The 26,923-nt window shown below is 44.7% G+C and overlaps 1 protein-coding gene across 5 annotated transcripts in view; it reads right to left on the reverse strand.

The window, feature by feature from the left end:
- Positions 1 to 14,990: 14,990 nt before the first annotated feature.
- The window catches only part of LOC142575873 (beta-1,4-N-acetylgalactosaminyltransferase bre-4-like), a 50,477-nt gene continuing 38,544 nt past the window's right edge, over positions 14,991 to 26,923 (reverse strand). For all 5 annotated transcript variants that reach the window (XM_075685606.1, XM_075685607.1, XM_075685609.1 and 2 more), the window contains 3 exons: positions 23,818 to 23,940; positions 21,940 to 22,035; positions 14,991 to 18,822 (listed from right to left, as the gene is read on the reverse strand). In XM_075685606.1, coding sequence (XP_075541721.1) covers positions 18,696 to 18,822; positions 21,940 to 22,035; positions 23,818 to 23,940 — 346 coding nt within the window. In that variant the 3' untranslated portion in view covers positions 14,991 to 18,695. The remainder of the gene's footprint in view (positions 18,823 to 21,939; positions 22,036 to 23,817; positions 23,941 to 26,923) is intronic.

Raw genomic sequence — 26,923 nt, forward strand, 5'->3', positions numbered from 1 at the left:
GTTAACTTAGGAGATGTTTCTTTTTCAAGTTCTTTTCTGTACGTACTCCAGCACCTAACCTCTGGCGACGAGGACCTTCTTTAAGCGTGGGCCACAAGGGATCGCGCCCATTATTACAACGTGGGAGCACTGAACAGATACGAATATGACAGTGGACTTGTTATCTTGCCGTTCTGCGGCACTTAGTCGAGCAGAAATGAGGGGCAACGCATGGACACTTTCTGCGGGAAACTTACAAGTAAGAAAATGAGAAAAAGGGCACATGAGCATCACCGACCTTTCTTATTTACAATAATTATCAGTGCTTTAAATTCCTTGTCGCTCCGTGTTGGGACAACGCTTGTCTCTTGTCATGAGATTTATATTCGATATTAAAACATGAAAATACTTGCATACAAATGTTTCCTCATAGTTCGATACGCTGGCATACTACAATGCCCACTGCAATAAGATCCACGCAGTGGGTAGCCGGCTGCGAACATTGGATGACACTCACTTAGGCAAAAAACGATTGTTTTCCCACTTCTCGTGAAATGTATAATAAGGAAGAACATTTGCAGGCCGCATTTGCAGGCGCCAGGTGAAGTAGCCCGCACAAGTCCAAGAAAAAAGCGTCCTAAACTGTTACCCGCATACCTGTAGAGACCAGCAAAAGCGGTCCAGATCACGTGGAGAAGCGCATTTGGTTGTGAGTTTCTATATATGTATACGCTGAGAAGACCGGAACAGACAACTGGAAGCCATTTCCGACCACCTGCGTTAGCCTTAATTGTTCGAGTGTATGTTGAATTAAGAACACGAAAAACGGTTGCAGTTTGCAAACAGGCAGACGTTGTTGACTGTCTTGAAACTGCACGTCAGCGCATTTGTTGCAGGCGCGCATTCACATTTGCGTCGTGCAGTGTACAAGCCAAATGGCCTCAAATTGCGGGGTCAGAGGCTGCTAAAATGTACAGCGGTGTATGGAAGATGCCTTATTTGAGGACTCTGGAATAATTGCGACCAGCTTGGTTTCTTTATCGTGCACCCAAAGTGCCCGAGCATTTCTGTAAACCACCCTATTGGTAGGCTGCCGCCGCCCCTGGAAATCTAACCCCTGACCTCCTGCTTAGGAAGGCAACGCCGTAGTCACTGACCCATCATGGTAAGACAAGTCGTATGATGTCGCGCAAAGTTCACGTGAAATGTATAACGTCTAAAAAGTAGCCCTGGTGGACAGAAATGTAAAAGGCGTTTAGTCGACAAGACGCCTTGACTTTTGCACAATTTATATGTGTAAAAAAGTTTTGCCTCAGTTATACCAGGGGTCTCCCCACATTTAGTTAGAGAAAGGCGCTGTCAACCAGTGGCGGTGTCGAGGGCCGGTGCCGAAACAACTAATTTAGGATCAGTGAAAATAAATTGGTAAGCCTGGACAACTGCGCTCGGCGTAGACTAAACATATTATCCCAATTATTCAACATGCCATAGTAGAAAAGCCATGATCATCGTTAACACCCACCCGTGGAGGTTATCGTAAGGCGATAGTTGACATTCGTACGATAGAAGTATATGCGCGATTGTGGCCTGAGGATTAGGAAAGTAGGCGCAGAAAGGTTAAAAAGGCTTGCCACAACTAAGGAATTGTGCTCCTTACGACGTATATTTCGTGCAATGAAGATATTTAGTTATTATTTGTCCGATCACAAAGTAATTCTGCAAAAAACAAGGCGCTTGGACACGTACCTATCAGGGTAGTACAGATGGTAGCGCTGTCCTGTGTGCAAGCTATTCAGCAAGACATCGGCAGCAACCATCCAGCCCGCAGCCACGGCCGGTAAAGTTGGGGAGCGTTCGCAAAATAATAAACTTTATTTGTACATTGAAGCTTTACGCAAGAGCTACAGAGGAAATTCGGACACGAGAGACACGGACGCGGCGAAATACCTGACAACCTCAGCTCACGCCATCAGTCTTATAGGCGACACAGAAACAGAAAGAACGGCGTCCACAATCCTCACTAGGGAATTGGCCAGAGCCAAAGTAGCCATAGCCTTGGTCATCACGACTTGAGGAGAAAACGCCATTATCCTCACCGCCTCCCAAATGGCTTGCAGAAACCACCAGAAAGGCAGAATCTCCGGGCAAGCTCTACGCTGTTACAAATTAAAAAAAAAAAGCCGTGAAATTACAGGAGCATCCTACGAGACCCCAGCAGCATGAACGGCGTACCTACTGCGTCGTGTAACGGACTTCAATGGCTCCGTACCCGTTTCACAACGGTATTTCTTTTTGGGTTACGATAAGCAGTTACGTTTAGTGCGACTGATGTGGTGAGTACCACATCATTGCCTGGAGATTGCCTGGAGGCCCATCCTATATCCATTTCGCTAATACAGCATTAAAACTTCAATCCAACCGACTTTTTGCTCAGAACTTGCGCGACGACGACACTGCGCGAGAACACAGGCGGGCCCACGCAGGCCTGGTTTCTGTGGTGGTTTCGAAAGTGCGAGCAGCGGCGGCTTGGTCTTGGGTTTCATCACTTCCCGCGTTTTTCGCCACTGCAAGGTCCAACCGTGCAGCGTTGTGGATTCTCCGGCTCCTGTCAAAGGATTGCACGGTAAGTTGAAATGAGCTTGAACTCTTTGTTCTGTAAAGAAGATATTGATCTACGAATCACTGATCCATCACCTGACCGTGCGCCTGTCTTTCTATATGGCGCGCTTCCTTGCTGTAGGTTAGTGTTCTAGACCTCATGCGAGTGGTCTTGTGACGTTCAGCCGTCGCCATACTTTCTGGGCATGCAATTGAACGACGTAGTTTTTAAATTTAGTAGCCGAATCGCCGGCCAGTGGTTGCTTACCACTTCGTCTAACCGCTCACAAAGCCGATATATGCAGTTTATGTGCCTGTGCGATGGTTATTTGCATAGTGTTCCGTTGAACGTGTTTGTATTGGCGTTGACGGCGTGCTCATGTCTCCGGCGTATACGTCATAACTGCTACAATAATAGACAGATTTAGTTGGGCGTGTGCAGCAGCTCTGCGTACGCAGGGAACCTGCGGATGCAACAGTGAGCATGTGCAGTACGCAGGAAGAGGCAAGGTTTCTTGAGTGCGCCCGCAGCTTTCTAATAGCTGCGTAGCGTTCGCCGCGGGCTCTGCGGGCTTAGCGGGACGTTCCCGCGTGTTCTCGCATGTCCACGACAGCGCATCTTCATGATATGGCTCTTGCCGAAGATATGACTCCGGCTTCTGGTTTGACTTGGTGGCGGCTGATATTGGCTACACAGTTTCAGGAGTTGGCATATGGAGGCGCTGAGCAGCACACTACCGGCTCCTGCGCGTGTAGGTCAGCGATCCCCTTCTCAGGTTTTGCGTCCGGCCAACGATTGCCGTTTCGTGCGCACGCTCTTCGCTACGTACGCACGACATCGCGCGCTGCGTCCGTAGGTGGTTGCGGACGCTCGGCTAAAACCGCCTAATAACGCGCGAAAGCGCGGCTAGAGATGCCACCCGCGCCTTACACTGTGGGCGCAAGGTAAATATACCTGGTAGCGAAGCTTCCATAGGAGCTTATACGTTCAAAACATGGCGGTCCATCGGCGGTTCATAGGGCTTAGCGCCATCTGTATGTGGTGGGAACACTTTCGGCGGAAAAAAAAGATAATGTGACGCCAAGTCCGTTAAAAGCAGAAGTGACGTCATTTTGTTTTCGAACGCGCGAAATTTGTTTTGTAGGCCTGCCTTTGGAGCTATATATTCTAATTCCCCGCCATACGAGTTGATGGGCCTTTCGAGTTTTCAGCGCGGAAAACGATGCAGGAAAAGGCCAGCCGTGCGGTTGTCTAAATCGCACCCCTGCACAGAACATACTTTCTTTGGAGGCCGACGAAAGCTTGAGGTGTAGAGTGCTGATCCTATCGTCGGACGCCAAGCCCGTTGGCCGGCGCAGTGGCACGAAAACAACTACACAATTATCTGGCGGTCGTAACGCACTACTTTCGACTGAACAGATTAAGAAGCGATGAAGCTACCCGCGTCACCAAATTCAGGCATTCGACAAGCAAGAAAGCACAAACTGTGAGGGAGGCGTATTTCAACAGGTGAACTTTACGAGTGCGCCTTTCTGCTCATTTCAATACGTGCATTGCATTGCGATTGATAGTGGCGTCAACGCCCCCTGTAACGATGGGCACTGAAAAACATTATTATTAATAACAATAAAATTAAATAAACGTGTGTTTTCTTAACTCGTCACGGATGTATAAACTTGACCAGGGATTTTATTTTCGTTGAATGAATATAACTGGTGTCTCGCTTGAATTAAAAAACACTTTTTTGGTTTCCCAATGTTTGTTCCCTCCAAACATAGTCGCGCTTCAATCGCTGCTCCCATAACCCCCCTTGCTGATGTCGGTGACAATATGTACTGAACCGCTTTTCGCCCGAAGCTTCGCGACCTATTTGGATCGACCTTGGTGGGCGCACCGGCGTTAGCTTACGCGCTGCTGCTCCGGACGAGTTCGACTAATGCTGGAAAGAAATCCGTAAGTCAGCTTGGTTATCATATAGCACGATTATATTTTGTGGAGGCATCACACATCGTTTGCAATGCTGGCGGCCAACGAGGCGCTGGTAAGGCTCCGCTACTTCGACAAAAACATCACTCGTATAGCCGCACGCCAGCCGGCACGAATCAGATATTGTGCTGGAATCGCCACTGTGGAGACGACCCGGTGAAAACCTTTCGTGCGTGGGTCGAACACACCCTGAGCACGGGCGCGTCCGCCAGTTTAAATTCATTTATGAACGCCGGCGCTCCCGTAGAAAGCGCGTATGACATTTATGGCCACTTGCTCGCATGTAGGGGTTAACGGATGTGAGGCCTGTACTTCTGCGTTCTTGAGACGTTCGAGGATCTGCCTGTCTGGTCGTGAAACCCTCTTTACAGATGTCCCGATGAGAAATCCGCGGTAATGGGCCCCAATTGACAATAACTCTCACAACAGATATTCGATGCAGAAAGTGGGCCCGTGTCGCACTTTGGTTTGCCCTCAATACGCGATCCTTGTGATAGAAAGACAACCTTATTAATTTAAAAGACTTGCATACGCTTAGGAATATTTAGAAAGTCGTTGTGCTCGATTGAACAATTAACGTACAACACACCTGCACTGTCCATCATTTCATAACTACTAAAATAATTGAAACCGCCTCTGACCAGTGGGTCTCCTCATCCACGCAACAGGACAGGAATCGATTGAGGGCGTTCACGTAAGAACAGAAATACAGGCGTCTCGAATATATTTTACAGCCAAGTTTACCTCTAGCCTCTGTGTGCATCCCCCACACCAACAAGTTTGAGCAGCCGGAAGTTGGAGTGGATATGCCTTTGAATTAATTCTGTGCTTCTCTGAGTAAAGGCGAAAGCTGCTGAATGTGCATTTGTGAGCACGATAGGAAACATCAAACTCCTCTTTAATAAATGTAGACATGTAATAGTGCGCTCAATCTCCCTTACCCTTGTTGCTCAGATAGCATTGCCTGTAAACAATATTACTCAAGAAAATCAACACAGGTCAGCTTTCTTGGACTAATGCCCTTGGGGCTTCCTTTTCATTGTACCTGATTTTGACTTCTCCATCAGAAAGAGGGCATGCCATCTTTCAATTCTGCATCGTGTTACATTAAAACCATCACTTATTCTTTGCAAAGATTTGGTAGTTTCAAGCTGATAAGTTATCGTAATCTCATTTTTTTCTTTCATGTATAAAACAAAGTTTTCAGTTGGTCTATCGCTGATTATGCCTGTTAAGAATGCAGGTATACATATACTTACACAAGCTATTAATTGCATAAATACCATCATGGCTACACGTATTTCCGTTGCAGTGTGGAATAGCCTAGAATGAGTGCCACGACTTGGATAGATGATCCTGTGAGGCTGTGGAGATCTGTCCATGTCGTAACAAGTTATGATAGTAGTAGGGGCTAAAATTACGTGGAAGGCTTAGTAGATGATGCGGAGTAAACCTGGGATTGTAATTTAGTTGTCGCCATTGTTTTTTGCACAGGTGTTTTTGATTGCATTTGCCAGCTGCCTATCTGAATTCATTCCAGACACCCAGACACCTGGAAAAGTTAAGCTCGTGCGATGGTGGAACAGTGAGATTATGAACTGTTTTGCTCTAGGGGAACGGTGATGGTATGGCAAAGGAAACGAAAACTTCGTCTTCGGGAGCTGAGTACGAATTGTCCTAAGGCCTGCCCTTCTGCTTTTAAGAATAGAGCAAGAAAGCGATAGGCAGGTGAAAGTTTCCTTTCTTGTCATAAGGGAATTTTTAATTCCATTTCTTTTCTCCTTTAAATGCTGTTCCCTATGGCTTTACGCCTCCATAATGTTTCCTAAGTAATTATTGTGCCATGACATACATGCACAATATATACTAAGAGCATAATTAGCCCCGATGATTAGTTTTCTCATAATTATGTAAACATAAGGTGCGGTGGAGCTGTTGAGAGCTTCGTGTGAATAGTTTGCGCGGGTTGAAACGTAACCAGCTTGCACCATCATCAGTACGTTCAAATTCATTTAGTTACTGTCGAGCGACAACATTTACCCAAGATTGTAATATTGTAGCCAGCGAACATTGACACGTGAGCGTCTGCAGCGAGAGCTGAAGCAAAGGGCAAATATTTATGCCTACCTAAATGTGACGATTGTCATACAGCGCAAGCGCCTGTAGCGGGGGGTAAATCAGACGGGAGATGGATCGCACGCGGCAATTGCGGTTGGCGACACAGGAGCCGAAAAAACGCGCCAAATCTATCGGCTGGCGCGGAGTAACACCTAGTGTCGCCATCTGTTGAACGAGTGCAGAAACTGTCCACTAGCAATAGCAACAAAGGAACCCGGTTATTAGATTTATTCCGTGCCTTCGGACTAGTGCACACTACTTCGGACGTCACAAAAACTCTCACACGACAGCACGTGCGTCTCACAGTACAGGCACGCTGCGCATTGTCGATGCGCCGCCACCGCCGGCTATCAGAGCGCACCACCGTACAACCGTCCTAGCATATGTTAAAGCGTTGACTCCAAGATCCGGCGGCGGGTAATCTCGGAGGCGGTCGTTAGGGGAAGGAGAACGCGACGACTCTGGCAATTCGAAGATCGCCGCGTCAGGTTTTCGCGGTATTCGTAATGGCAACAAAAAGCATGCGGTCATCATAACGACAGGATTCCTTAAACTTAAGGTCTTGGAAGTGTTCCTAAGCGGCGACAAATTGAAGAAGGGAAGCTCGATGATTACAGCACGCCATGTGTATGAAGACCGCGCAAGGAGCGATGGTACGAAAAATACTAGGCGTAACATTATGAGACCCGAAGAGAGCGGTACGGAACAGAGAGCATACGGGTATAGCCGATATTTTTATGGTCATAAAGAGAAAATAGTGCAGCTGGGCAGGCCATGTAATGCGTAGGATGGGTAACCGATGAACCATTACACTTACGGAATGGGTGCCAAGAGGACGGAAGCGCAGTCGAGGGCTGCAGAAAATTAGGCGGGGTGATGAAATTAGCAAATTGGCAGACCCAAGTTGGAATCGGTTGGCGCAGGAGAGGGGTAATTCGACATCGCAGGCACAGGCCTTCGTCCTACAGCGGACATGAATAGTATGATGATGAAGAGGAAGAAGATGATGATGTTTATTAAGTCGAGGAAGCGGTGGTTGAAGACCATTTCAATATCACCAAGACCTATATTACTCCAATAGGACTGACTGGTGGCCTGGTTGGTATGACATTACGTACACACTAACGCAGAAGCATTTGAACGAAAAAAAAAAAAAGACGGAACACAGCGCTAGCTGACTTTCTATCTACCCTCGTGCAATAAACACTCAATTGTTAGTTAGCGGCGTGTCCCGTCTTTTTCTTTGACGACGTTGGCATGCAACTGTATGAGGACAAGAGTAACACGACTGTACCAGGACAGTGGTGGGACGACTACTGTATGACGGAGCCTGTACGACAACGGTCACGTAACAACGATGACATGAAGCGAGTCGGTTGACGAAGCTGGAGTGACGATGATAGCCCGGCCATGAAGGCATGGCGACGACCGTACGAAAAAGGATGCGTCATAGCCACTGTCTGACAACAACAAAATGCGGATGATGGCGTATCCAGGTATCTGAATACCTCCTGTAAGCACGCTGTGAATAGCATTGGAGAGATCGTATCTCCCCGCCTGACGCCTTTCTTTATTGGGATTTTGTTGATTTATTTATGGAGGACTACGGTGGCTGTGGAGCCGCTATACATATCTTTCAGCATTTTTACATACGGCTCGTCTACACCTTGATTCCGTATGCGTCCTTGATTGCTGAGTATTCGACGGAATCTAACGCTTTCTCATAATCAATGAAAGCGATATATAAAGGTTGGTTATATTCCGCACATTTCTCTATCACCTGATTGATAGTGTGAATATGGTCTATTGTTGAGTAGCCTTTACGGAATCCTGCCTGGTCGTTTGGTTGACAGAAGTCTAACGTGTTTCTTATTCTATTTGCGATCACCTTAGTAAATACTTTGTAGACAACGGACCGTAAGCTGATCGGTCTATAATTTTTCAAGTCTTTGGCGTCCCCTTTCTTATGGATTAGGATTATGTTAGCGTTCTTCCAAGATTCCGGTCCGCTCGAGGTCATGAGGCATTGCGTATACTAGTTAGCCAGTTTTTCCAGGATAATCTGCCCACCATCCTTCAACAAATCTGCTATAACCTGATCCTCCCCAGCTGCCTTCCCCCTTTGCATAGCTCCCAAGGCTTTATTTACTTCTTCCGGCGTTACGTGTGGGATTTCAAGTTCCTCTAGACTATTATCTCTTGGGCGCCACTGGCACTCTATAGATCTCTATAGGACTCCTCAGCCACTGTAACTATCTGGTCCATATTATTAATGATATTGCCGGCTTTGTCTATTAACGCACACACCTGATTCTTGCCTATTCCTAGTTTCTTCTTGACTGCTTTTAGGCTTCCTCCGTTCCTGACAGCATGTTAAATTCTATCCATATTATACTTCCTTATGTCGGCTGTCTTACGCTTGTTCATTAACTTGGGAAGTTCTACCAGTTCTATTCTAGCTGTAGGATTAGAGGCTTCCATACATAGCCGTTTCTTAATCAGATATTTAGACTCCGGCGATAGCTTACTGGCATCCTGTCTAACGAAGATACCACCGACTTCTCTTGCATACTCCTTAATGATGCCCGTAAGATCGTCGTTCATTGCTTCAACACTGAAGTCCTCTTCCTGAGTTAAAGCCGAATACCTGTTCTGTAACGTGATCCGGAATTCCTTTATTTTCCTTCTTACAGCTAACTCATTGATCGACTATTTATGTACCAGTTTCTTCCGTTCCCTCCACTAGTCTAGGCTAATTCGAGTTCTTACCATCCTATGGTCACTGCAGCGCACCTTTCCGAGCACGTCCACATCTTGTATGATGCCAGGGTTAGCGCAGAATATAAAGTCTATTTCATTTCTAGCTTATATACATAACGCAAAGCGAGTAAAATTCCCAAAGGATGCTAATCGCGGTCAAATAATGCGACACTCATAAGCGCCGACTAAGAAACGGCTACATGAAAACCAGAAGTTGGGAAAGGCACTGATGCCACGAAAGTTCTTCATATGAAAGTGTTCGTTATGTCAGTTGATAATGGAAATTATATTGCTATACCGGCTGACTGAATGAAGCCTATTTAAAATATGTAAGATGCAATTGTATTAAAACAATAACGTTTTACTCTGCAGCAATGATCCCGCATGAAAATAATATTTTGCTGCCCATTTTATCTCACAGGTGACAATCAATCGCTGCTTTTATATAACTTGCTGAGCAGTGAAAACACGGTTACATGAAGTTGAATAACGTGCGTAGGTGAAGTGCACCGGCAATCTGTAGGTATAAAATAAAGTCACAGAGTTGCAGCGCCATCTCGTCAACGTCACAGGAAGCAGTTTCCTTGATTCTCTCTTGGCGGCGTCTAGGGGGCAGTGCTTGTCAAGCCACATTGTCTTCAGCGGCTCTGCATGAAGATGCGTGTTGCTTCACCGTGAAGCTCCGGGCTTCGTGACGCACCGAAAATGCAGGGTCAGATAATAAAAGTGCATAGAAAGAAATTTTCTCTGGTGTCGAGATAGCTGGTTCCATCTGAGAGAAAAATAAAAGCATCCCACCAATTAAGCGAGTTCTAAATGATTTAGCGCGCTTTTTACTGGAGCACATCACATTCCTGTAAAGCAGAAAAAGTGATTTTTTTAAGGAAATAAAGAAATGAGAGTCAGTGTTCGGACTTGTACATCACTTGGAGGACCAACGTAACACGGCCATTGGGACAGTTACGGTTCAACTGGAAACTACTCGTCAGCAAACGATTGTCATCAGCCTGAAAGCCAGCTTTTTGAAGGGGCAAGTAAAACACCTAAATATTAACCGTGACATTTTGCAACCAAATAAATTCACGTGTCGGGCTGGGACTGGAAGAATGGTATCGACTCGCACTCTTTCACACCAGATCACGATGACTCACACCCTCAGTAACAGACACTCATTCAAGTACATTACTACAGCCTCTGACCAGCATATAACATATTTGACTAAAGCTCAAGAACGCTCAGTAACACTCACGATTACACTGAATAAGCTCTCTGGCAATTATACTACCGCTCAAACTTGCATTGCCTCAGGCACCTAATTCACGTTCATCGCCATTCAGATTTGAATTCACATGTACTCACGTCCACCGTCATTCACTCTGTTAAGTAATAAGTAATAAGTGAGCATGTGCACTCACGCAGACTTAGTAGTCAAGTTCACAATCGCAGGATCTCAATCACACTGATGTAAAGCCCAAATATGCTCTAGGTTCCAAGGCATAAAGAGAACACACACAAAAATTGACCGCGTAGAATACATGAATGCAAAAGGAGTTCCGAAACCCAAAATTAATTTATTCATAAAGGGTTCTGATTAAAAACCTTTCTTCATTGATCTGCCGTGAAAAGGTTTATTATTAGCATTTGAAATGAGTGCCCAAATTTCTGTTCTTTTAATTTCGGGCCCCTTTGTGGCTACGGTCATTTGCGCTTGTCGTCACAGATTCTAGTGTAATTTCGCGTACTTTGACCGCGTATGAGCATAAAAGTGCGTAGTACGGAAGGCTAATTATATTCTCGTGATAGAAACAAAGAAATAACGCATGAAAGTCCAAGACTTGGAGGCGTATACCAGAGCAAACAACCTTGAAAGCAAGGGTGTGCCCACTCAAGGTGATCCTTCCGAGGTAGTCAAGAAAATTTGCACAGCAATTGGGGAACCCGTAACTTCCACAAATATTGATGTTTGTCAAAGAACAGGAACTAAGCATCCCGACGCGAAGAATATCATTGTACGCTTTGTTCGCCTAGAAAAGCGACATGCTATTTTGACTAAAGCCAAGAGAACACGTCTTTCTGCTAACCAAATTAGATTCCAGCCCACTGGTCGTTATATTGTCAGTGAAAACCTAACTCAGCTTGGGAAACAAATTCTGGGTGCTTCTATAGCTAAGAAGCGTAATGTTGGATGGAAGTACGTATCGACAAACAATGGTGAAGTTCTTGTCAGGAAAACAGAATCATCGGAAGTGCTGTGAATATCTGAACGCACTGATTTGGACAAAATGTGTCACTAAGTATCAAATCGACACTCTTAGATGGCCCAATCTACCACGAAATGGCTTTATTTAATAGTTGTCATTACTATGATGCGGACAGTTCTCACAAAAGCTTTCGTCGCCACACAACAGCTTCTGTGCGGCGACGAAAGCCGGTGGCACGCGGTGGTGTAGTTGGTGGACCCACGAAAAACCGTACGCCGGCGTTGGTGCCAAATCAACACTATGCAGAGCCCTCGGCGTAGCTTGCACAGCAGTGCCGGAGTGGTCGTATGAGCAGACGTGTGCAACACGCAGTCGGCATTGGTATGGCAGGTACATAATACAGAAACGTGGGTCTATCGAAGCATCGCTCTGGTGAGGCGTTTCAAATGACTAGACTAAAGCGGAGAAATGCTAGCGGATATCATGAAGCGCTAAAAAGGCTTTGGGACCAACGGCAGATTACACTAGGGAAGCCGCTCTAAGCAAACCACAGGGCTAAATTTCGAAGGATTTTAGAACGGCCTTAAACAACTTCAGTATCTTTGATAGAAAATGACTCGTATTTTCCTACATGTGCGAACAATTTTATTTGCTTGTGTTAAGGAAGATGGCGAACTTAGCCTTACAATTAATCGTACACATGTAGTTTTCCATATTTTTCCATCGCGGGGTCTGAATTTCTCATTGTCTTAAACGGGCGTCTTTTTCAATTTCGGGACTCACCATGGTGTTGTAATGGCTATAGCGTTGCACTAGAGATTAAATGGGGGTTAAATGCAAAAAAAAAAAAAAAATAAGCGCGTATCGTGCGCTGAAAGTGCGTTAAATTATCCCAGGTGGTTGAAATTAATCCGACGTCCCACACTACGGCCGTGCTTCAGAAGCCTCTCTTTGTTTCGGCAAGTAAAATACCATCATATAATTTTAGTTAATTCGGTTCCGGGAACTTCTGCGCGTTCTAGGCACCGTTCCAGAGGTTTAAAATTCATACAAGAATTCTTTCCTACAGAAATGTCAGCTTGTCGAAGAATGCATTGACGTCACCGGCAGACCTCACGCACTAAGAAAACGAAAATATGTGATACAAGGAGTCATGTGCTCGCCTCAGCGGTTCGTCTGTCGAGATGAATCAGCTCGCAGCTGCTCTTGGCGCCACCCACTGCACGTGTTTTACGACTCTGCGGGATTTCTTTCGACATTACTTGCGTGTGGAAACGCGACTGCTCCACTGATAGGGAATCGCGAACGCCCTGAAATCGCTGCTGAGGCGGAACAATTGCTGAATATGCATGCCAGGCTAACCCCGCCTGCTGCTACACCACCAGCACCTGAAATGTCTGCTTTCGCATTGACGACGCATCCCGAAGAGGAGAGATAACTTCTCTACTCTCTACTCTGCTCTACTCTATATAAGCACTAGCGCAGGGTCTGTCTTCCGGAATGTCGACGATACCACTCTATTATTGACTTGACAGTATGTTTTCTTTTTTGTTCTAAAGATGAAAGATTGCATTTCCGAACCGTATACGCAGTGTTTTAGAGTGTGACATTCTGTTGTCTCTGTTCAAGGAGATTTTGGCGCCTGTATGTAGCGCCGGTTACTCCACTTCGTCTAATTAATACCAGTGCATAACGTGATGCAAATCTTTCAGATAAAGATAAAAAGAAATGGATAGATATAGTGACAGTATACCTCATGCCCACACACACTGAGGGGAAAGTACAAAGAGAAGTGCACATCATATACGCAACAAAACGAGAACTATCATTAACGAATACCCACAAAAAATCACGCAAATAAAAAAAAATGTTAGGGAAAACGTTAGGCTTGAGGGCAACGTAAGCGATATCATTGACAGTTACAAATGAGGCCGTTTCATGATTAAAACACATTGTGATCTGCTCTGTAGTGATGCATATATCTTTATAAAAGTTTGTACTGTTAGGATAGGAAATCGCGTGAGAGGGCAGGCGTTTGTCTTGATATATCATTTGAGCCAAATTTTGGAATCCCAAGAAACAGACGTAACGCCTCTCGTTATATGGAACCAGATGCCTAATTTTGCATGCAGGCCCGCCAGAAAACAAAACGCAGCCAAACTCTACTAGCGGGCGAACATATATGCAATATATCTAAATGAAGGAATGCCGACGCAGCCCTGATCGATTGCTGCTGAGCCCACGCAGCACTCTTACTTCGCCTGCTCCCTTCGAGGTAATCTGCGCTATATGGGGACTCCAGTTAAGCTTTCCGGTGTATTTTACACCAAAATATTGACGTGAACTCACCTGTGGGACACCTTCTGGTGGATGAAGAAACGAAATTCGCGCAGAAACGCTTTCAGGGAAAATTAGGATGGCGCCTTTTTCTGATATTAAGAGACAGGTTAATTCCATAAAGACACAATTCTATGCGGCTCATATAGGACTGTAGAGTACGGTAAATGTAGACGTGTAACTCTACCGATGCAGCAAAACAATGCTATGTCTTCGGCGTATACATACGCATGCACATCCTGTCGAGAAGGTACCGTACTCAGTAAAACCTTAAACAGCAATGTCGATAGGAGTTTGTGGTAAACTTCCTTCACGTTGATGAAGTCAATCCGCGTAGAGATCAGTAAAATTCCCTGCCGTTTCAAAATTCATAAGCCCACGCGACAAAATAATTTGGTAGGCCTGCATTGGGAAGCGCGCTTATTAGGCTTACATACTCTACACTGCCATCTACATGATATCCAAAGTGAGCCTTACTCACTTTGGATATCAATAAGGCGTACGGCCTTAGTGATATCCAAAGTGAGTAAGGCTGCACATTTTTCTGACGTTGAGATGGTTGAATACGACTATTTAGTTCGACATGGGCCCACCCAATCGAGCGCCCACGTCTGAAGCCAATTTCGCATGGGCTCAAAATCATGTTCTTTTGATGAGTTTTACTAAGTAAGACGTAAGAGCTATTGGCCTCATGTTATCTAATTGGTAACCCGCACCTTTCTTTATTAATATTGAGGAATCCACGAACTTTTGTTAAAACGGTTTACTATGATAAGTAATGCGTGCAACGCTATTGTACAGTTTTTGTTATTGCCGTAGTAACGCCATCGGGGCCTGGCACTGAATTAGGAAGCTGACTTAGTACATTTTTTAGCTCCGAAACTGTAACTACTTCGAGGTCTTCACCATAAGCAGGCGGCATAGCGTGATAAGGCAAAGTCGACTTAAAGCGACATTCTAGACCTTTAGCAATATCTTCCAGTAATTTGGCCACTTCGCAGAGTGTTTGAACCATAGAGTCCACGTTTATTTGTGCCGGAAAGGCCTTTTTATTTCTCAGAAATCGAAAGAGTGCTTTTATGTTGGTCACCTTTGAAAGGAAGTCGAAGTGCCTACCATCAAAGCTGTCTTTCGCCTTTGCAACTTTTCTTTTAAATGTTGCTGTAGCGAACTTATAGTCTCTCAAGTTGCTAGGACACTGGTTATGAAGTAGTTCTTTCAACGCTGGCTTTCCTTATTCTTTAATCGTGTGAGCACTGTGCGTTCCACCAAGAGTTAGAAGACCCACATTTAGTTAAGTGCACAGTGAACTGAGATTTTCTTACTATTTTAAAGCAGAAAATAAATTTACGACCTGAAAAATTACTTATTGCAGCAGAATACATGCAACGGAAATTCCACTGTAATATTTTTAGCGTACCTATGTTGAGCTCAGCCCGGCAGCAGAATTTACATTGTCTAGGATGCTATATCCAACAAAAAAATCTTTTTTAGAAATATTCTCCTGCCGGCATACTTTTTGTCTTTATCTTATGTATCATTGTAGATCGCTACGCTACAGGAGGTGCGCGGCTTTTAAGAGCACAGGAGTCAAGCTCCATGTGCGTTTCTTGCTAGCCGCAATCTGAGCTTCAATCTGATTCCTGTTCAGCATGATACACACTAGAGGACTCTTTAGGCCGAATTTTAGAAGGGTCTGGAGTATTTGTTTCAGCATCATTCGCATCTGAAGGCACTGCAAGCTTAGAGGCGATGGTTGGGCGGGCAACCATGAGAAGGAGTTGAGTCTTTTGTGGAAACCATTTCTGCCAATGACTCCGATAGGCTCACGAAGACATTTTCAATTGCTGTTGCCTTCTTCATGACCCTCTGTACTGCCGAACCTATGACATCAGTAAGGGAGGAGTCTACTGCATGAGATAGGCGATTTACTGCGCCTGCATACCCGCGAGATTGCTATGCAAGCAATAAAACGGGCTTTTGCTCTCTAATTTTTATCTGCATAATCTGCATAAATTTTAATTTGTGGTTTTCTCCATAATTGCGACTGCAAAAAACCGATCGCCACCCCTTAATGCTATGGCCATAGCGCCAACACTTAATACATTGAAGAGTGTGAGGAGATAGCGATTCAACCCAGTAAATGAGTGGCCATGCTTTGAACTCTGTCGGATGAGTTGTTCCAGCGAAAGTAACAATGACAGATTCTGTAGGAATTTTATTGTTCTCAGATAAGTGACAGCAACGAAATATAGACATGGCTCCGGCCACATTAAACATTTCTAAAATCTCTGGAGTTCACCGGATGTGAGGCAAACGCTGTACATTCGAGAAGGTCAGGGATACAGGCCTGGTCTTGCGAACATCAGAGAATGCCACCTCGACCAAACTGCCGTACTTCGCTGATTAGTTGGTAGCTAGGTGTCGCCTCCTGAAGTTCTTTCTGAATGAATTTGGAGTTTTTTTATTCGAATTCACACTCCATTAGACGGTATTAGAGCCACAGGATCGTTCGTCAGCCAGCTGCGCAAGAGAAGTCGAATTGGATAATAATGAGGTGCAAGAGAAGTCGACCAGGCAGTGTTTGCCTGGCCGGGAGAAGAAGTACACATCAATCTGGCGTGCCTAGGTCAATCACCGCTCAATATCCAGCCGTCTCCTGAGAGGATACACCAAGTCACCGGGAAGGGACCTCTCCAGTGAAACGGTTCGCAGTGTCGAACGGCGAGGATCCGTCGAAGAACTTGGTAGGGCCAACGACTGAGCAGGAACCACACTACGCATGGATAAGATAGGGTAGAATAGGATAGGATAGTATATCCTTCTACGATGGCGTGTACCGACTGCGGGGCATTGGCCACGATTTGGGTGGTATTAGGAAGACGCCGTTAATACAAAAATTGGTAAAAGTGTAAGGTGGTAATGGATACAAATAAGCTTTGAAGAATTAAGGAGAATCGTTGTCTGCCGTTTCTGCCTATCCCTCTTTCGCGCGGTTCTCTAGTTCAAGCTCTTCAACCAATTATCCGACACGTTAAGTTCATTAGATTTTGAAGCTACATTTATTCAATCAAGGATGACGACATATACGACCACACTCCTTGCGTGGGTGTTCTGAGGCTTCCAAAGAAGGTGGTTCAGGATCCCCTTAATGTAATGACTCCCATAACGTGCCACGAACTACCATCACGCTGATGACACAGTTGGTACTAGTGATCCTTTCAGCTGCTCGCAGTCGAGCACTCTAAAGTGCTTTGCCGGCGCGCTTTACATACGGCTGGTCGAAATTAAGCGCTCAGAACACATTCGCCCGGGTCATACAGAGCGGTGCGGTCAAGCTCGGAGGCGCTTGCATGTTGTGGCGTGAAGCGCCGCCGAAATTCGGCAGCATACGAAAAAAACTGGGCTCCAGAGTTTCTAAAAGCAAATGAACGTTTGGATCATGCGGTATTTCCCTGGCTGCAATCTCCAGAGAGCTCCGCATTCAGTTGGAGCGGGATGACACTAGTCGAATGCACAGCTAATGTTATATTGCTTTGATTGAGGGTGGCTTTTTGGAGAAAATATCAACCAGAACGCCAATGTGTACCTTAATACGTTTTGTGAAGAAACTGTCAAAGCTCCACGAAGTACTAGCCTGACAATTTATTAGTAATATCATTACTATTGCTATCGTTTGTCTTGTAAACAAATATATACAGGCTGTACCAGGTAACTTTAGCCAAGATTTAAAAAATGAAAGGCACGTCGGAAGCGAATTGAACAGAACGCATGCTATTCGCATTGGTATATAGTGACTAAGACAATTTTTTTTGTTTTCCCCGTAACTCACTGATTATTAAGTTTTATTACCGACATTTTCAATAATTGGCTGAGTACCCTAACTATGATACACAGATTTGTAGAGTGCCTTCAGGAACCACCGATCGAGTTATTTTCTGTATGATACGTCTCACGTAGTCCTTTTTTCCGGGTTGCAAAGAAAGCCCGCGAAATGTAAAAAAAAAAAGCCATGTCACACAGCGGTTGCGTCGCGGTACTGTGCTGCTCTCAAGCGAGCGTTTCGTGAACATGGTCGGCTGCATCGTGACTAGCGACAGGAAAGCGGCAGGGCGTTATCTCCTCGGCAGCTCTCGGCCAGCGGCATGCATTGGCGCCGTCATCTGACGAGAGTTGACCTTCTTCACCAAACGTACGCTTCTTTGCATGCACGATACCACTGCGCAACCGTTCAGTCACGTCGCTTACTTTTGATATTTCGCGGGCCGTCTTTGCAGCCCGGAAAAAAGGAGTACGTGAGAAGCATCGTACAGGAAATAACTCGATCGGTGGTTTCTCACGGTGCTCTGCAAATCTGTGCATCATACTTGGGGTCGTTAGCCAATAATTAAAAAAGTTGGGCAAATAAACTTAATTAATTATTGAATTACGGGGAAAGATTACTTGATTTACTATAGGCCAGTGCGAATAGTATGCTTCGGTTTAATTTGCTTTCGACACGCCTTTCATGTTTAAAACCGTGGCTCAAGTTACGTGGGACACCATGTATACTTGACAGTAAAAGGGAAAACGAGCAGCGGGCTGGCAACTGCCACGGGAAGGAGCACAACACTAACTTGAAAGAATAACTACAGCACTAAATTGAAGGAACGGGTTAAGCAATACGGAAAAATTTTAAAAAAGGAAAAACGCGAGCAGCATAAATAAGCTATCTATCACTCTCTTAGGTCAACCAGTATCCACGTGTAGAGCTTCTTAAAAGCCATGTCCATGACTTTGTACTTCAGGCTGTTCAAGCCATCCGTCTTATACCGCTTTTCCCAATCCTTAAGGATGCCATGCCTGTAAGTGAAGACAAAACAACCTGAAAGATTAGAGTGTCACAATAATTTTTGCACGTAGGAATGTGCATACGTGTACGTATGTACTAATGTGTCAAAAACTTTTTTTTAATTGTAGCGTTTTACGTGCAAAAACCGCGGTCTCATTATGAGGCATGCCGTAATGGGAGACTCCGGATTGATTTGTACCACCTGGAGTTCTTTAACTTGCACCCAATTCACGGTGCACGGGAGTTTTGCATCTTGCGCCCATTGAAATTCTGTCACCGCGGCCGGGATTTTGTGCTCAGGATTTGATCCTTCGGCCTTGCGCTTAGCTATGCAACGCCGCAGCCCCTTAGCAACCATGGCCGGTCAGTGTCAGAATGAAAGGTGAACAAAAGAATGTCACGTAGAACACCTTCCTCAAGTAATAACCCGAGAAGACGATTTTGCACAGCCACTTTTTCTGTAATGAGACAGCGTAGGCCTAACGCAAGACACACAAGCCGGAATCACACATAAATTCCACCAACTGGCGAAAGCCTAAGTGAAGAAAGGCTCTTATTAAACTTTTGCGCGCACAAAGACACGACGTTGAACTTAGAAGGGACACACAGCAGTACGCCGTGGAGCCAAGGAAGAATGCACCTGAAATGCTAACAGTAGTAAGGCAAGTGTCGCAGCGTGTTCCTGTGAACTCAAGTGAAGCTTCCGTGTCACAAGGTGTAGATGTGCTGACATGGTGTAATCAATCAAAAACTTGTGCATCAATTCCGCAAATAGCAAATGCCCTGAAAGCACAGAGATTGTGCTTACTAAATTCCGACAAAGAAGGTGGTTTTGCTGTTTGTAGCCACAACCAGTTCTTGTCCAAAGCCACACTGGCAGTGGAAACTTTGTTCAACAGATTCAACCTTTCGTCCATCCCGAATGCAAAATCCAGAGCAAAGAAGCTATGCAAACAGCTAGAAATTAGCAGACTGGTACAGAGCAAGAAGAAAAGCAAGAAAAGCAGCTTAGATATTTGTTTCACGGCTAAGACGCATGTTGTGACATGCCCTTCACGCGTGATAGTGTCTGGAGCAGGTACGCGGCAAAGGTCCAATGCACTATATTTGCAAGAAAATTTAAGAAGATTGGAATTAGACGACCCATTTAGGATTAAACAATGTGATGCGGTTGTTGATGCTCTCAGAGCAAATGATGGATGCCAGCTGTATGCATTTTCAGTCGACATCAAAGATCTGTATTATTTGTTGCCACATGATAAACTACTTTCCGGTGTTGATGAGTGTATAGACCGTTTAGGTGCGGTAGCCTTACAAAATGCCTCGGGTATAAGCTCTGGCGCCTTTTTAGAATTGTTGACTGCGCATTTTACGTCCACATTTGTAACCTTTGACAATGGTATTTACCTGCAAAAACAAGGCATTTGTTTCGTCTCCTGTATAGCTCCTTTACTAAGTGACTTATCTTTAGCCCAGCGTGACAGGGTCCTATCCACCTACATTATTGACCACGGTGTTCTAAAGTGTTTCGTTTCGTGGATGATTTTTTGGTTATTGTAGACAGAACATTTAAGAACGCTGACGCAAAAATTTGAAATATTTTAACATGTTTCGAAAGGTGTCTAGAGCCTTTGAGTATAACTCGTGAAATGCCTGAGCGCAATAGCATCAAGTTCCTCAACATTAGAATTGTCTTTGAACCAAATCACCCGTGTTGGATGTATCAACCCAGAACAAAAAAGCCTCTGCTTCCATTTTCATCTGCGCGCTCAAAATTGTTAAAAAGAAATATTGCGTAATTATGTTTATAGAAAGCGCTCGAAAATTCATGTCATCCCCTAATGAAGCAAAGTTTTCACTGGCAAGTACTACGGTTGAGAGAGGCAGGTTTCCCGAAACAGGTTGTTTTAGCAGTCACTGAAAGCATGTACCACAAACAGAAAACTTAGGCAAGATCGAAAACAGAACAACGCGCCGCAGCAATAGCAAAGAAGGCAGAAGCCAGAAGAAAAGAAAAAATGGTTGTCATTTCATACTTCCATAAAATTCCGCATCACCTAAAGAAGATAGGATCTCGTTCTGACGTCAAAGTCGTGTTCTTGGCTCCCCAAAAGCTTGAACAACTTTGCAGGAAAAGCTGCCCAATTTAGAATGAGAAACCAAAATGAATGATTAAGCATCAAAACAAGTTCGTTGCATGCAAAGAAGGTGTAGTGTATCGGGTTCCCTTGTCGTGCGGCAAGTCTTATATCGGCCAAACCAGCCGATGCATAAACGAGAGGCTAGCAGAACATCGCCGCAAGATAAAGCAAGGCATCGAAGGCCACATGGCGGAACACTGCAAGTCATGCAGTGGTTATTATCCTATCTTTAACAGATGCACAATATTATTTTCTCACATAAATCAGCTAACCAGGGAGGTAGTTGAGGACAGAGAAATTCTTCGGCATGATCAGAGTTGTGTTAGTGCCCCGTCTGTAGCTTTGAGCGATACGAAAGTGAGGTTTCTGGACGGTGAAAAGGAATGACCGGGACAAGGATTGGTTTCGCCGACACATGTGGTTATGCAGTTTTGCACGTGGTTTGCTTGTTTCTTGCCATCCTGTTTTTTTTTCTGATTGTGGAAGCGTATATATATGTCGCTGTCACAATAAAAGACAGTTGAAGTTTGGGGTTATTGTGTGTCCCTTCTTTGTTCGACGTCCTGTCTTTGTGCGCGCAGTAGTTTAATAAGAACCATATACAACCAACTCGCCCAAAAGTCAACGCTTCTGAAGAAAGGCGTTTGGACAGGCCAGGCCTACCATGAATGGATGGATTTCACATGCTATGTATGTATGTATGTATGTATGTATGTATGTATGTATGTATGTATGTATGTATGTATGTATGTATGTATGTATGTATGTATGTATGTATGTATGTATGTATGTATGTATGTATGTATGTATGTATGTACGTGTTTTACGGACAGACGGAGAGATAGAAGGATGGATGGATGGATATCCTATGTGCATTATGTATTTTTTGTTTTATGGGACAAAATGCAATCGCCGACGCCCCCAAGGAAGCAAGTGTGTGGTTCAGGAGAGCTACTCAGAAGAATCGCTCATTCTGAAGTTCCTCACCTGGCCTCATTCTTCTTGCTTTGCGTGTGTCTCAGAGACTTGTACCTCGCAATGTCCGCAGGACGTCTCAGAATGGTCTGGTTGATATGTTTCAACCTGTGCTTGAAACAAATAGTAAAACAAGGGCAATTAAATATTACACAACAGCAATAATAGAGCCGCATGAAAAGGAAAGAATGAACGACACAGTTCTCACAATTCCAATTTACTAAGTCGCGCTTAACTTCAAGCGCTCATCTAAGTAGCTGACGCCGTAAGAACGGAAGACATTATGACATCTCGATCATTTCAAACACTGTAATCTTTGACAAAGATATATTAATTCTGATGTGCAATGTACAGGTCTTCTTAATTCTGTTTAGTCGCCCCAGAATCCGTAATTTTTTGTTCCATCGCTGGTTTCATAGGCCTAAATATCTTCTAGAACTTCTTTATTATCCTCCAAGTTTCTGCATTGTGTCCTAGTACAGAAAGGATGAAATGGTTGTACAGTTTTGCTTTTAAGGGTAGCGGTAGGCTGCCTGTCATTACCTGATAATTCTGCTACCCAATTTATATTATTCCATAAATTTATTTCTCATCACCCGAGCCCCTGTTTCTAATTAGTCTAGATAAGTCTACTGTTGCAAATAGCCTATATGTTGATTGCCCCTAAGGAATTATCTTTGTCTTGGATCCCCCTATTGAACATTACTATAATTTCACGCGTGCTACTCTTCAGGCTAATTGTTGCTTTTTGTCGCCAAAGGTCCTAGTTCATTTGTTGGAAGTAATCTTCAGGTTCCTAAAGGAGTCACTGCTATCCGGCAACATCAGTTTGCTGAAATGTCCCCCATTGATACACAAACCTACTCCTTCTCAGTATAACAAATTGAGTACTAAGCATGCAGTAAGGTAGCACCGGAAAGCACATGCCTCTTTGTCTGAGCCCGTTCTTAATTCGTAGTTATCATGTTCATATATTCCGAATTAAATGTAATGAAATATTCGACCTGAGTAACTAAAGCAGATTGAGCTTCGCGCCACTTGTGATCAAAACTAGAATGCTTGACCTAAGTAGTAAATAATGTAAACGATAAGCGGTCCTTTCCCATAAAAGGTACCAATGTGTTTTTACTCCAGATTTTGCATAATTTTGCATACTTTTGGCATAAGAAGCCGTTTTTCGTCCTGCTTTGGAATACATTAGAATAGTCGGTGGCACGTTCAGCAGCATTAAAATTACTGAACTTATAGAGAGCCCGTAATAAAAAGAAATGGGCGCTCTTCATCATCTTAACGTCGACTTTCATTATGAACCTAATAGCCAAAGATTAAAAGCTTTATTCAATAATGCAAGAAAATTATTACGCAAGATACGAGTTAGAAAATGAACTATACTAAGTTAGTTTTATTGCGCGTAAAACTAAAATATTATTTTTTATTCACGATATTCAAAACGGCTGAGTTGTTATTTAAGTCATGTTTGCGCACCATAAGAATGCCTATTAACAATTTTTCTTCCCGCGCATTAGATTGGACATTTCGCATCCTATTTTTCGTGGTTTGCGTGTTCGATATTTTTAGTGTAAATTGTTAAAACATTTTGTATCGTGTATTTGTTATGAAATCACTTGAATAGTGTGTTGATGGGGCCATTTAGTGTGGGCGCAGGCGAAATTGGTAGCGATGAGCAGGATATACAAAGGAAAGCTCAAGAAGGCGAAAGCACCTAATTACTGCTGACAGTTTTTGCCTTTGTGAACATTCTCTGTCGCCCTAACGACAGGAACAAGAACCCTCTGTCAAAGTCAGTCACGGAGTGACGATTGTTCTACTTTGAAACGTCATGTGTGGTTGCGCATTTTTCTGAACTCTGAAGAAGTCAAACAGACAAACCTGAAAGTCATGTCGTCGTCCTCTGCTCCCCAACCCCAATACACGTTTGAGTAGCCGTTGACCCGTAGCATTAGCTCCTTGCTCAAGGCACTAACGCCACCAAACATCAAAACGTAGGGAACGCTGTAAAAAAGCAATACAGAACATTCAGTTGCTCTATTACGGTATATATTATTAAGGTTCTCTTACAGTATAATTACAGTACATCTTCGGAAAACTACAGTGCCCATCTTCTGACCAAAATAATTAGGCTGATCTAATGCACGTTAAAATCGATAGCAAGCAAATATTTCGATGAGATGCGCACAGTTATTTAGAATTACATCGTATGCAACGTGCAATCTCAATCATTGTTTATGTTTCTCTGCTTCTGCTCCAGCACTCTACCGTTCACAAGCTGTGCTTAAGTGCGAACAGCAGTCCACGCGAACGGACAATTGGAGACGCTGACGGCGTGTTGTCACGAGTACAAAGGTGTCGTTTTATGTTTGTCGAGGAAATCGTTCACACTGCCTTCTGCTTCACTCCCGGTGACGTCGTCTTGCAGAATTTGGCCAACTTTTCTAGGCCAGACAAGGCGACAATCACGCCAGTGTCGTTTCCTATCTTTTCTATTCTATTTATTGGCGAATAATGCTTAGAGGCGTCATACCAGGAACATCTTTTTTTTTTGGTATTGAGTGCGCAGTTTCTGATTGAATATGTTTTGCGAACGCTCAATGAGAAGCCGCAAACGTCGTTTCGTGGTTGAGAGCATAAACGCTAGACGATGTAGAAGAAATTCAGCACGTGACTTGCTTTCTTTTGAAAGCACGGTCAGAGGAGGCAGGCGAAAGCAAGGTCTGAGGCTGCAGTGTTGTCGCACGCATGATGTAAAACAAATGATATTTGCAAGTGTGTTTCACATATGTTTCGCAAGTATGTTTCACATATTAAAAACAAAGCCGTATGTAGGTTTCTGGGGCGCCAATTTCCGTTTTTATGCGGGGGTTTTCCCAGTATTCCAAAAATGGATTGGCAATGTATTTATTCTTTTCATTGATTATGCTAACTCTCATTGTGTCCTGCATATCCAAATAGCAAATAAGATTTTTGGACGGCCTATCTAGGTGCTATCTTTGAAAAGTTAAGATCATCTGAAGTTCTGTGTACAAAGAATTAACGGCCACACTTTTTCGACGACGCTTTTCTTGCTTTCTACGTGGCTAATCTTCAACCCGAACCATCTTTATCTCGGGCAGATTAGCCTTCGGCACTGATACGGACAAATACTAACGGCAGCCTGCCAAAAAAAATGGCTGAAGTCATTCTGTGAACGACGAAGAAGGATCGTGTTGAAGACGAGTTAAGCGAAGAACAAGAAGAGCATGGTCCTGAGAGGATGGCGTCATTCCGTTCTTTCAAAGAGCTTCACGTCATCTTAAAAGATGGGAAATAACGCTGGCGTGAAAGTCGCCTTGTCTGACTAAGATGACCCAACTTTTCAAACTGACGGTACCGACATCGAAGCAGAGGAGACAGACAGACAGACAAAGAACTTTACTAATAGCCCTGAGGAACAGCGTTAGGGTACCTCCCTTTTCAGGGAGTCACCGTAGCCGTCGCGGGCCACACCCACGTCGGGGTAGGAAGATCGTGGTCCTCCGCCCTGTCGCAGGCCCTCTGGACAATCCGTAGTTGCTCTGAGAGGCCGCCGCTTTTAACTGCTGCCTCCCACTCGGTTAGAGTGGTTAGCGATGAGCTGCGTAACGCAGGGCATTGCCAGATCATATGGGATAAGGAGCAGTACGACTCCCCACAGTCTTGACAGTTGGGTTCTACATTAGGCGCAAAGTGACTGAATCGGCCCCTGGAGGGGAACGACCCCGTTTGTAGCATGCGAAACACCGACGATTGTGGTCTATTAAGTTTAGGGTGTGGTAGCGGAAAGGCCCGTCGAGTGAGTTGATGATGTGCCAAGATTTCATAGAAGGTGAGAAGCGAATCCCTGTACAGTCCTAAGTCGCCGCCCGTGAATCCACCTGAACCGCCGCTGTGTGTAAGACCTCGCGCACAGTCATGGGCCAACTCATTGGCGTTAACAACCTCAGCGTGCACATTGATTCCCATATGGGCCGGGAACCATTTGATGCTATGAAAACCACCAGCCCCCTCGCTGCCAAGGCTGGCCGCCACCTCCTTTGAGATCTAGCCGGAGGCGGGCTGCAGATCTAGGCTCTAGGCGGGCTCTAGGCTGCAGGGCTGCGATCGGGCTGCAGACCTAGAGTCTGTAAAGATATTGGGACGCAGAGGGTCCTTCAGTGCTATAGCTATAGCAACCTGCTCGGCTACTGTTGCAGAAAGCTTCCGCACGGATCCTGAGTTAATGAGAGTGCCGTTGGAGTCAACCGAAACTACGGCATAGTGATCAGAGCGCTCGTACTGGGCGGCGTGAACAAAACATGCCAGATTCTGAGCAGAGGAGAGCGTACAATATGAATCACAAGAACTGGTTGTTACATGCATTGCAGGTGTAGTATACACAACATTACTATCCTGTGTGTCATGTCAAAAAGTGCAAGCGCTGGTAGACGGACAGTTGCCCAAACGAAGGCCTAAACATCAGAGCAGGACAGAAATGAAATTAAAGGCGGGCAATGTCCTCTTACAACTCATTGCCGCGATTATGAGTGTGTCCCATATTCGGACAATGCCGTAGTTCTCTTCCAGGGTCCAGATCGCTGCACGGGCGAGATTATCTAAGGAACAGCACTGATGAGTGACGATCATATATGGGTGCGTCAGCTCGCCATCAGTTTCGTTAGCTAAAAAATTTGGCAGTTTCGCCCGCAGAGCGAAGTACTGACTGTGATAGAAACTTTTACCGTTGCGCTGGAACTTCTCGGTTGGTATTACACTTAAGGCCTGTCCGACTAAAGCGGATGTGAAATGAGAGGGTGCGCCAAAAGTTCTGGCACCCTGAAAGCTTTAACGGGCTGTGTAGGGCTTATAATGCTATCGCGCTAACCGTAAAGAGGCACGCCAGTTAAATTAAATCACTTTCATGTTTGGGCACTGATACTGTTTTGCACTTTTTCAATATTTTATAGGCTGTGAAAATTTAAGA

This window comes from Dermacentor variabilis, chromosome 3, assembly GCF_050947875.1.
Source record: "Dermacentor variabilis isolate Ectoservices chromosome 3, ASM5094787v1, whole genome shotgun sequence".
NCBI classification, from domain to species: Eukaryota; Metazoa; Arthropoda; class Arachnida; order Ixodida; family Ixodidae; genus Dermacentor; species Dermacentor variabilis.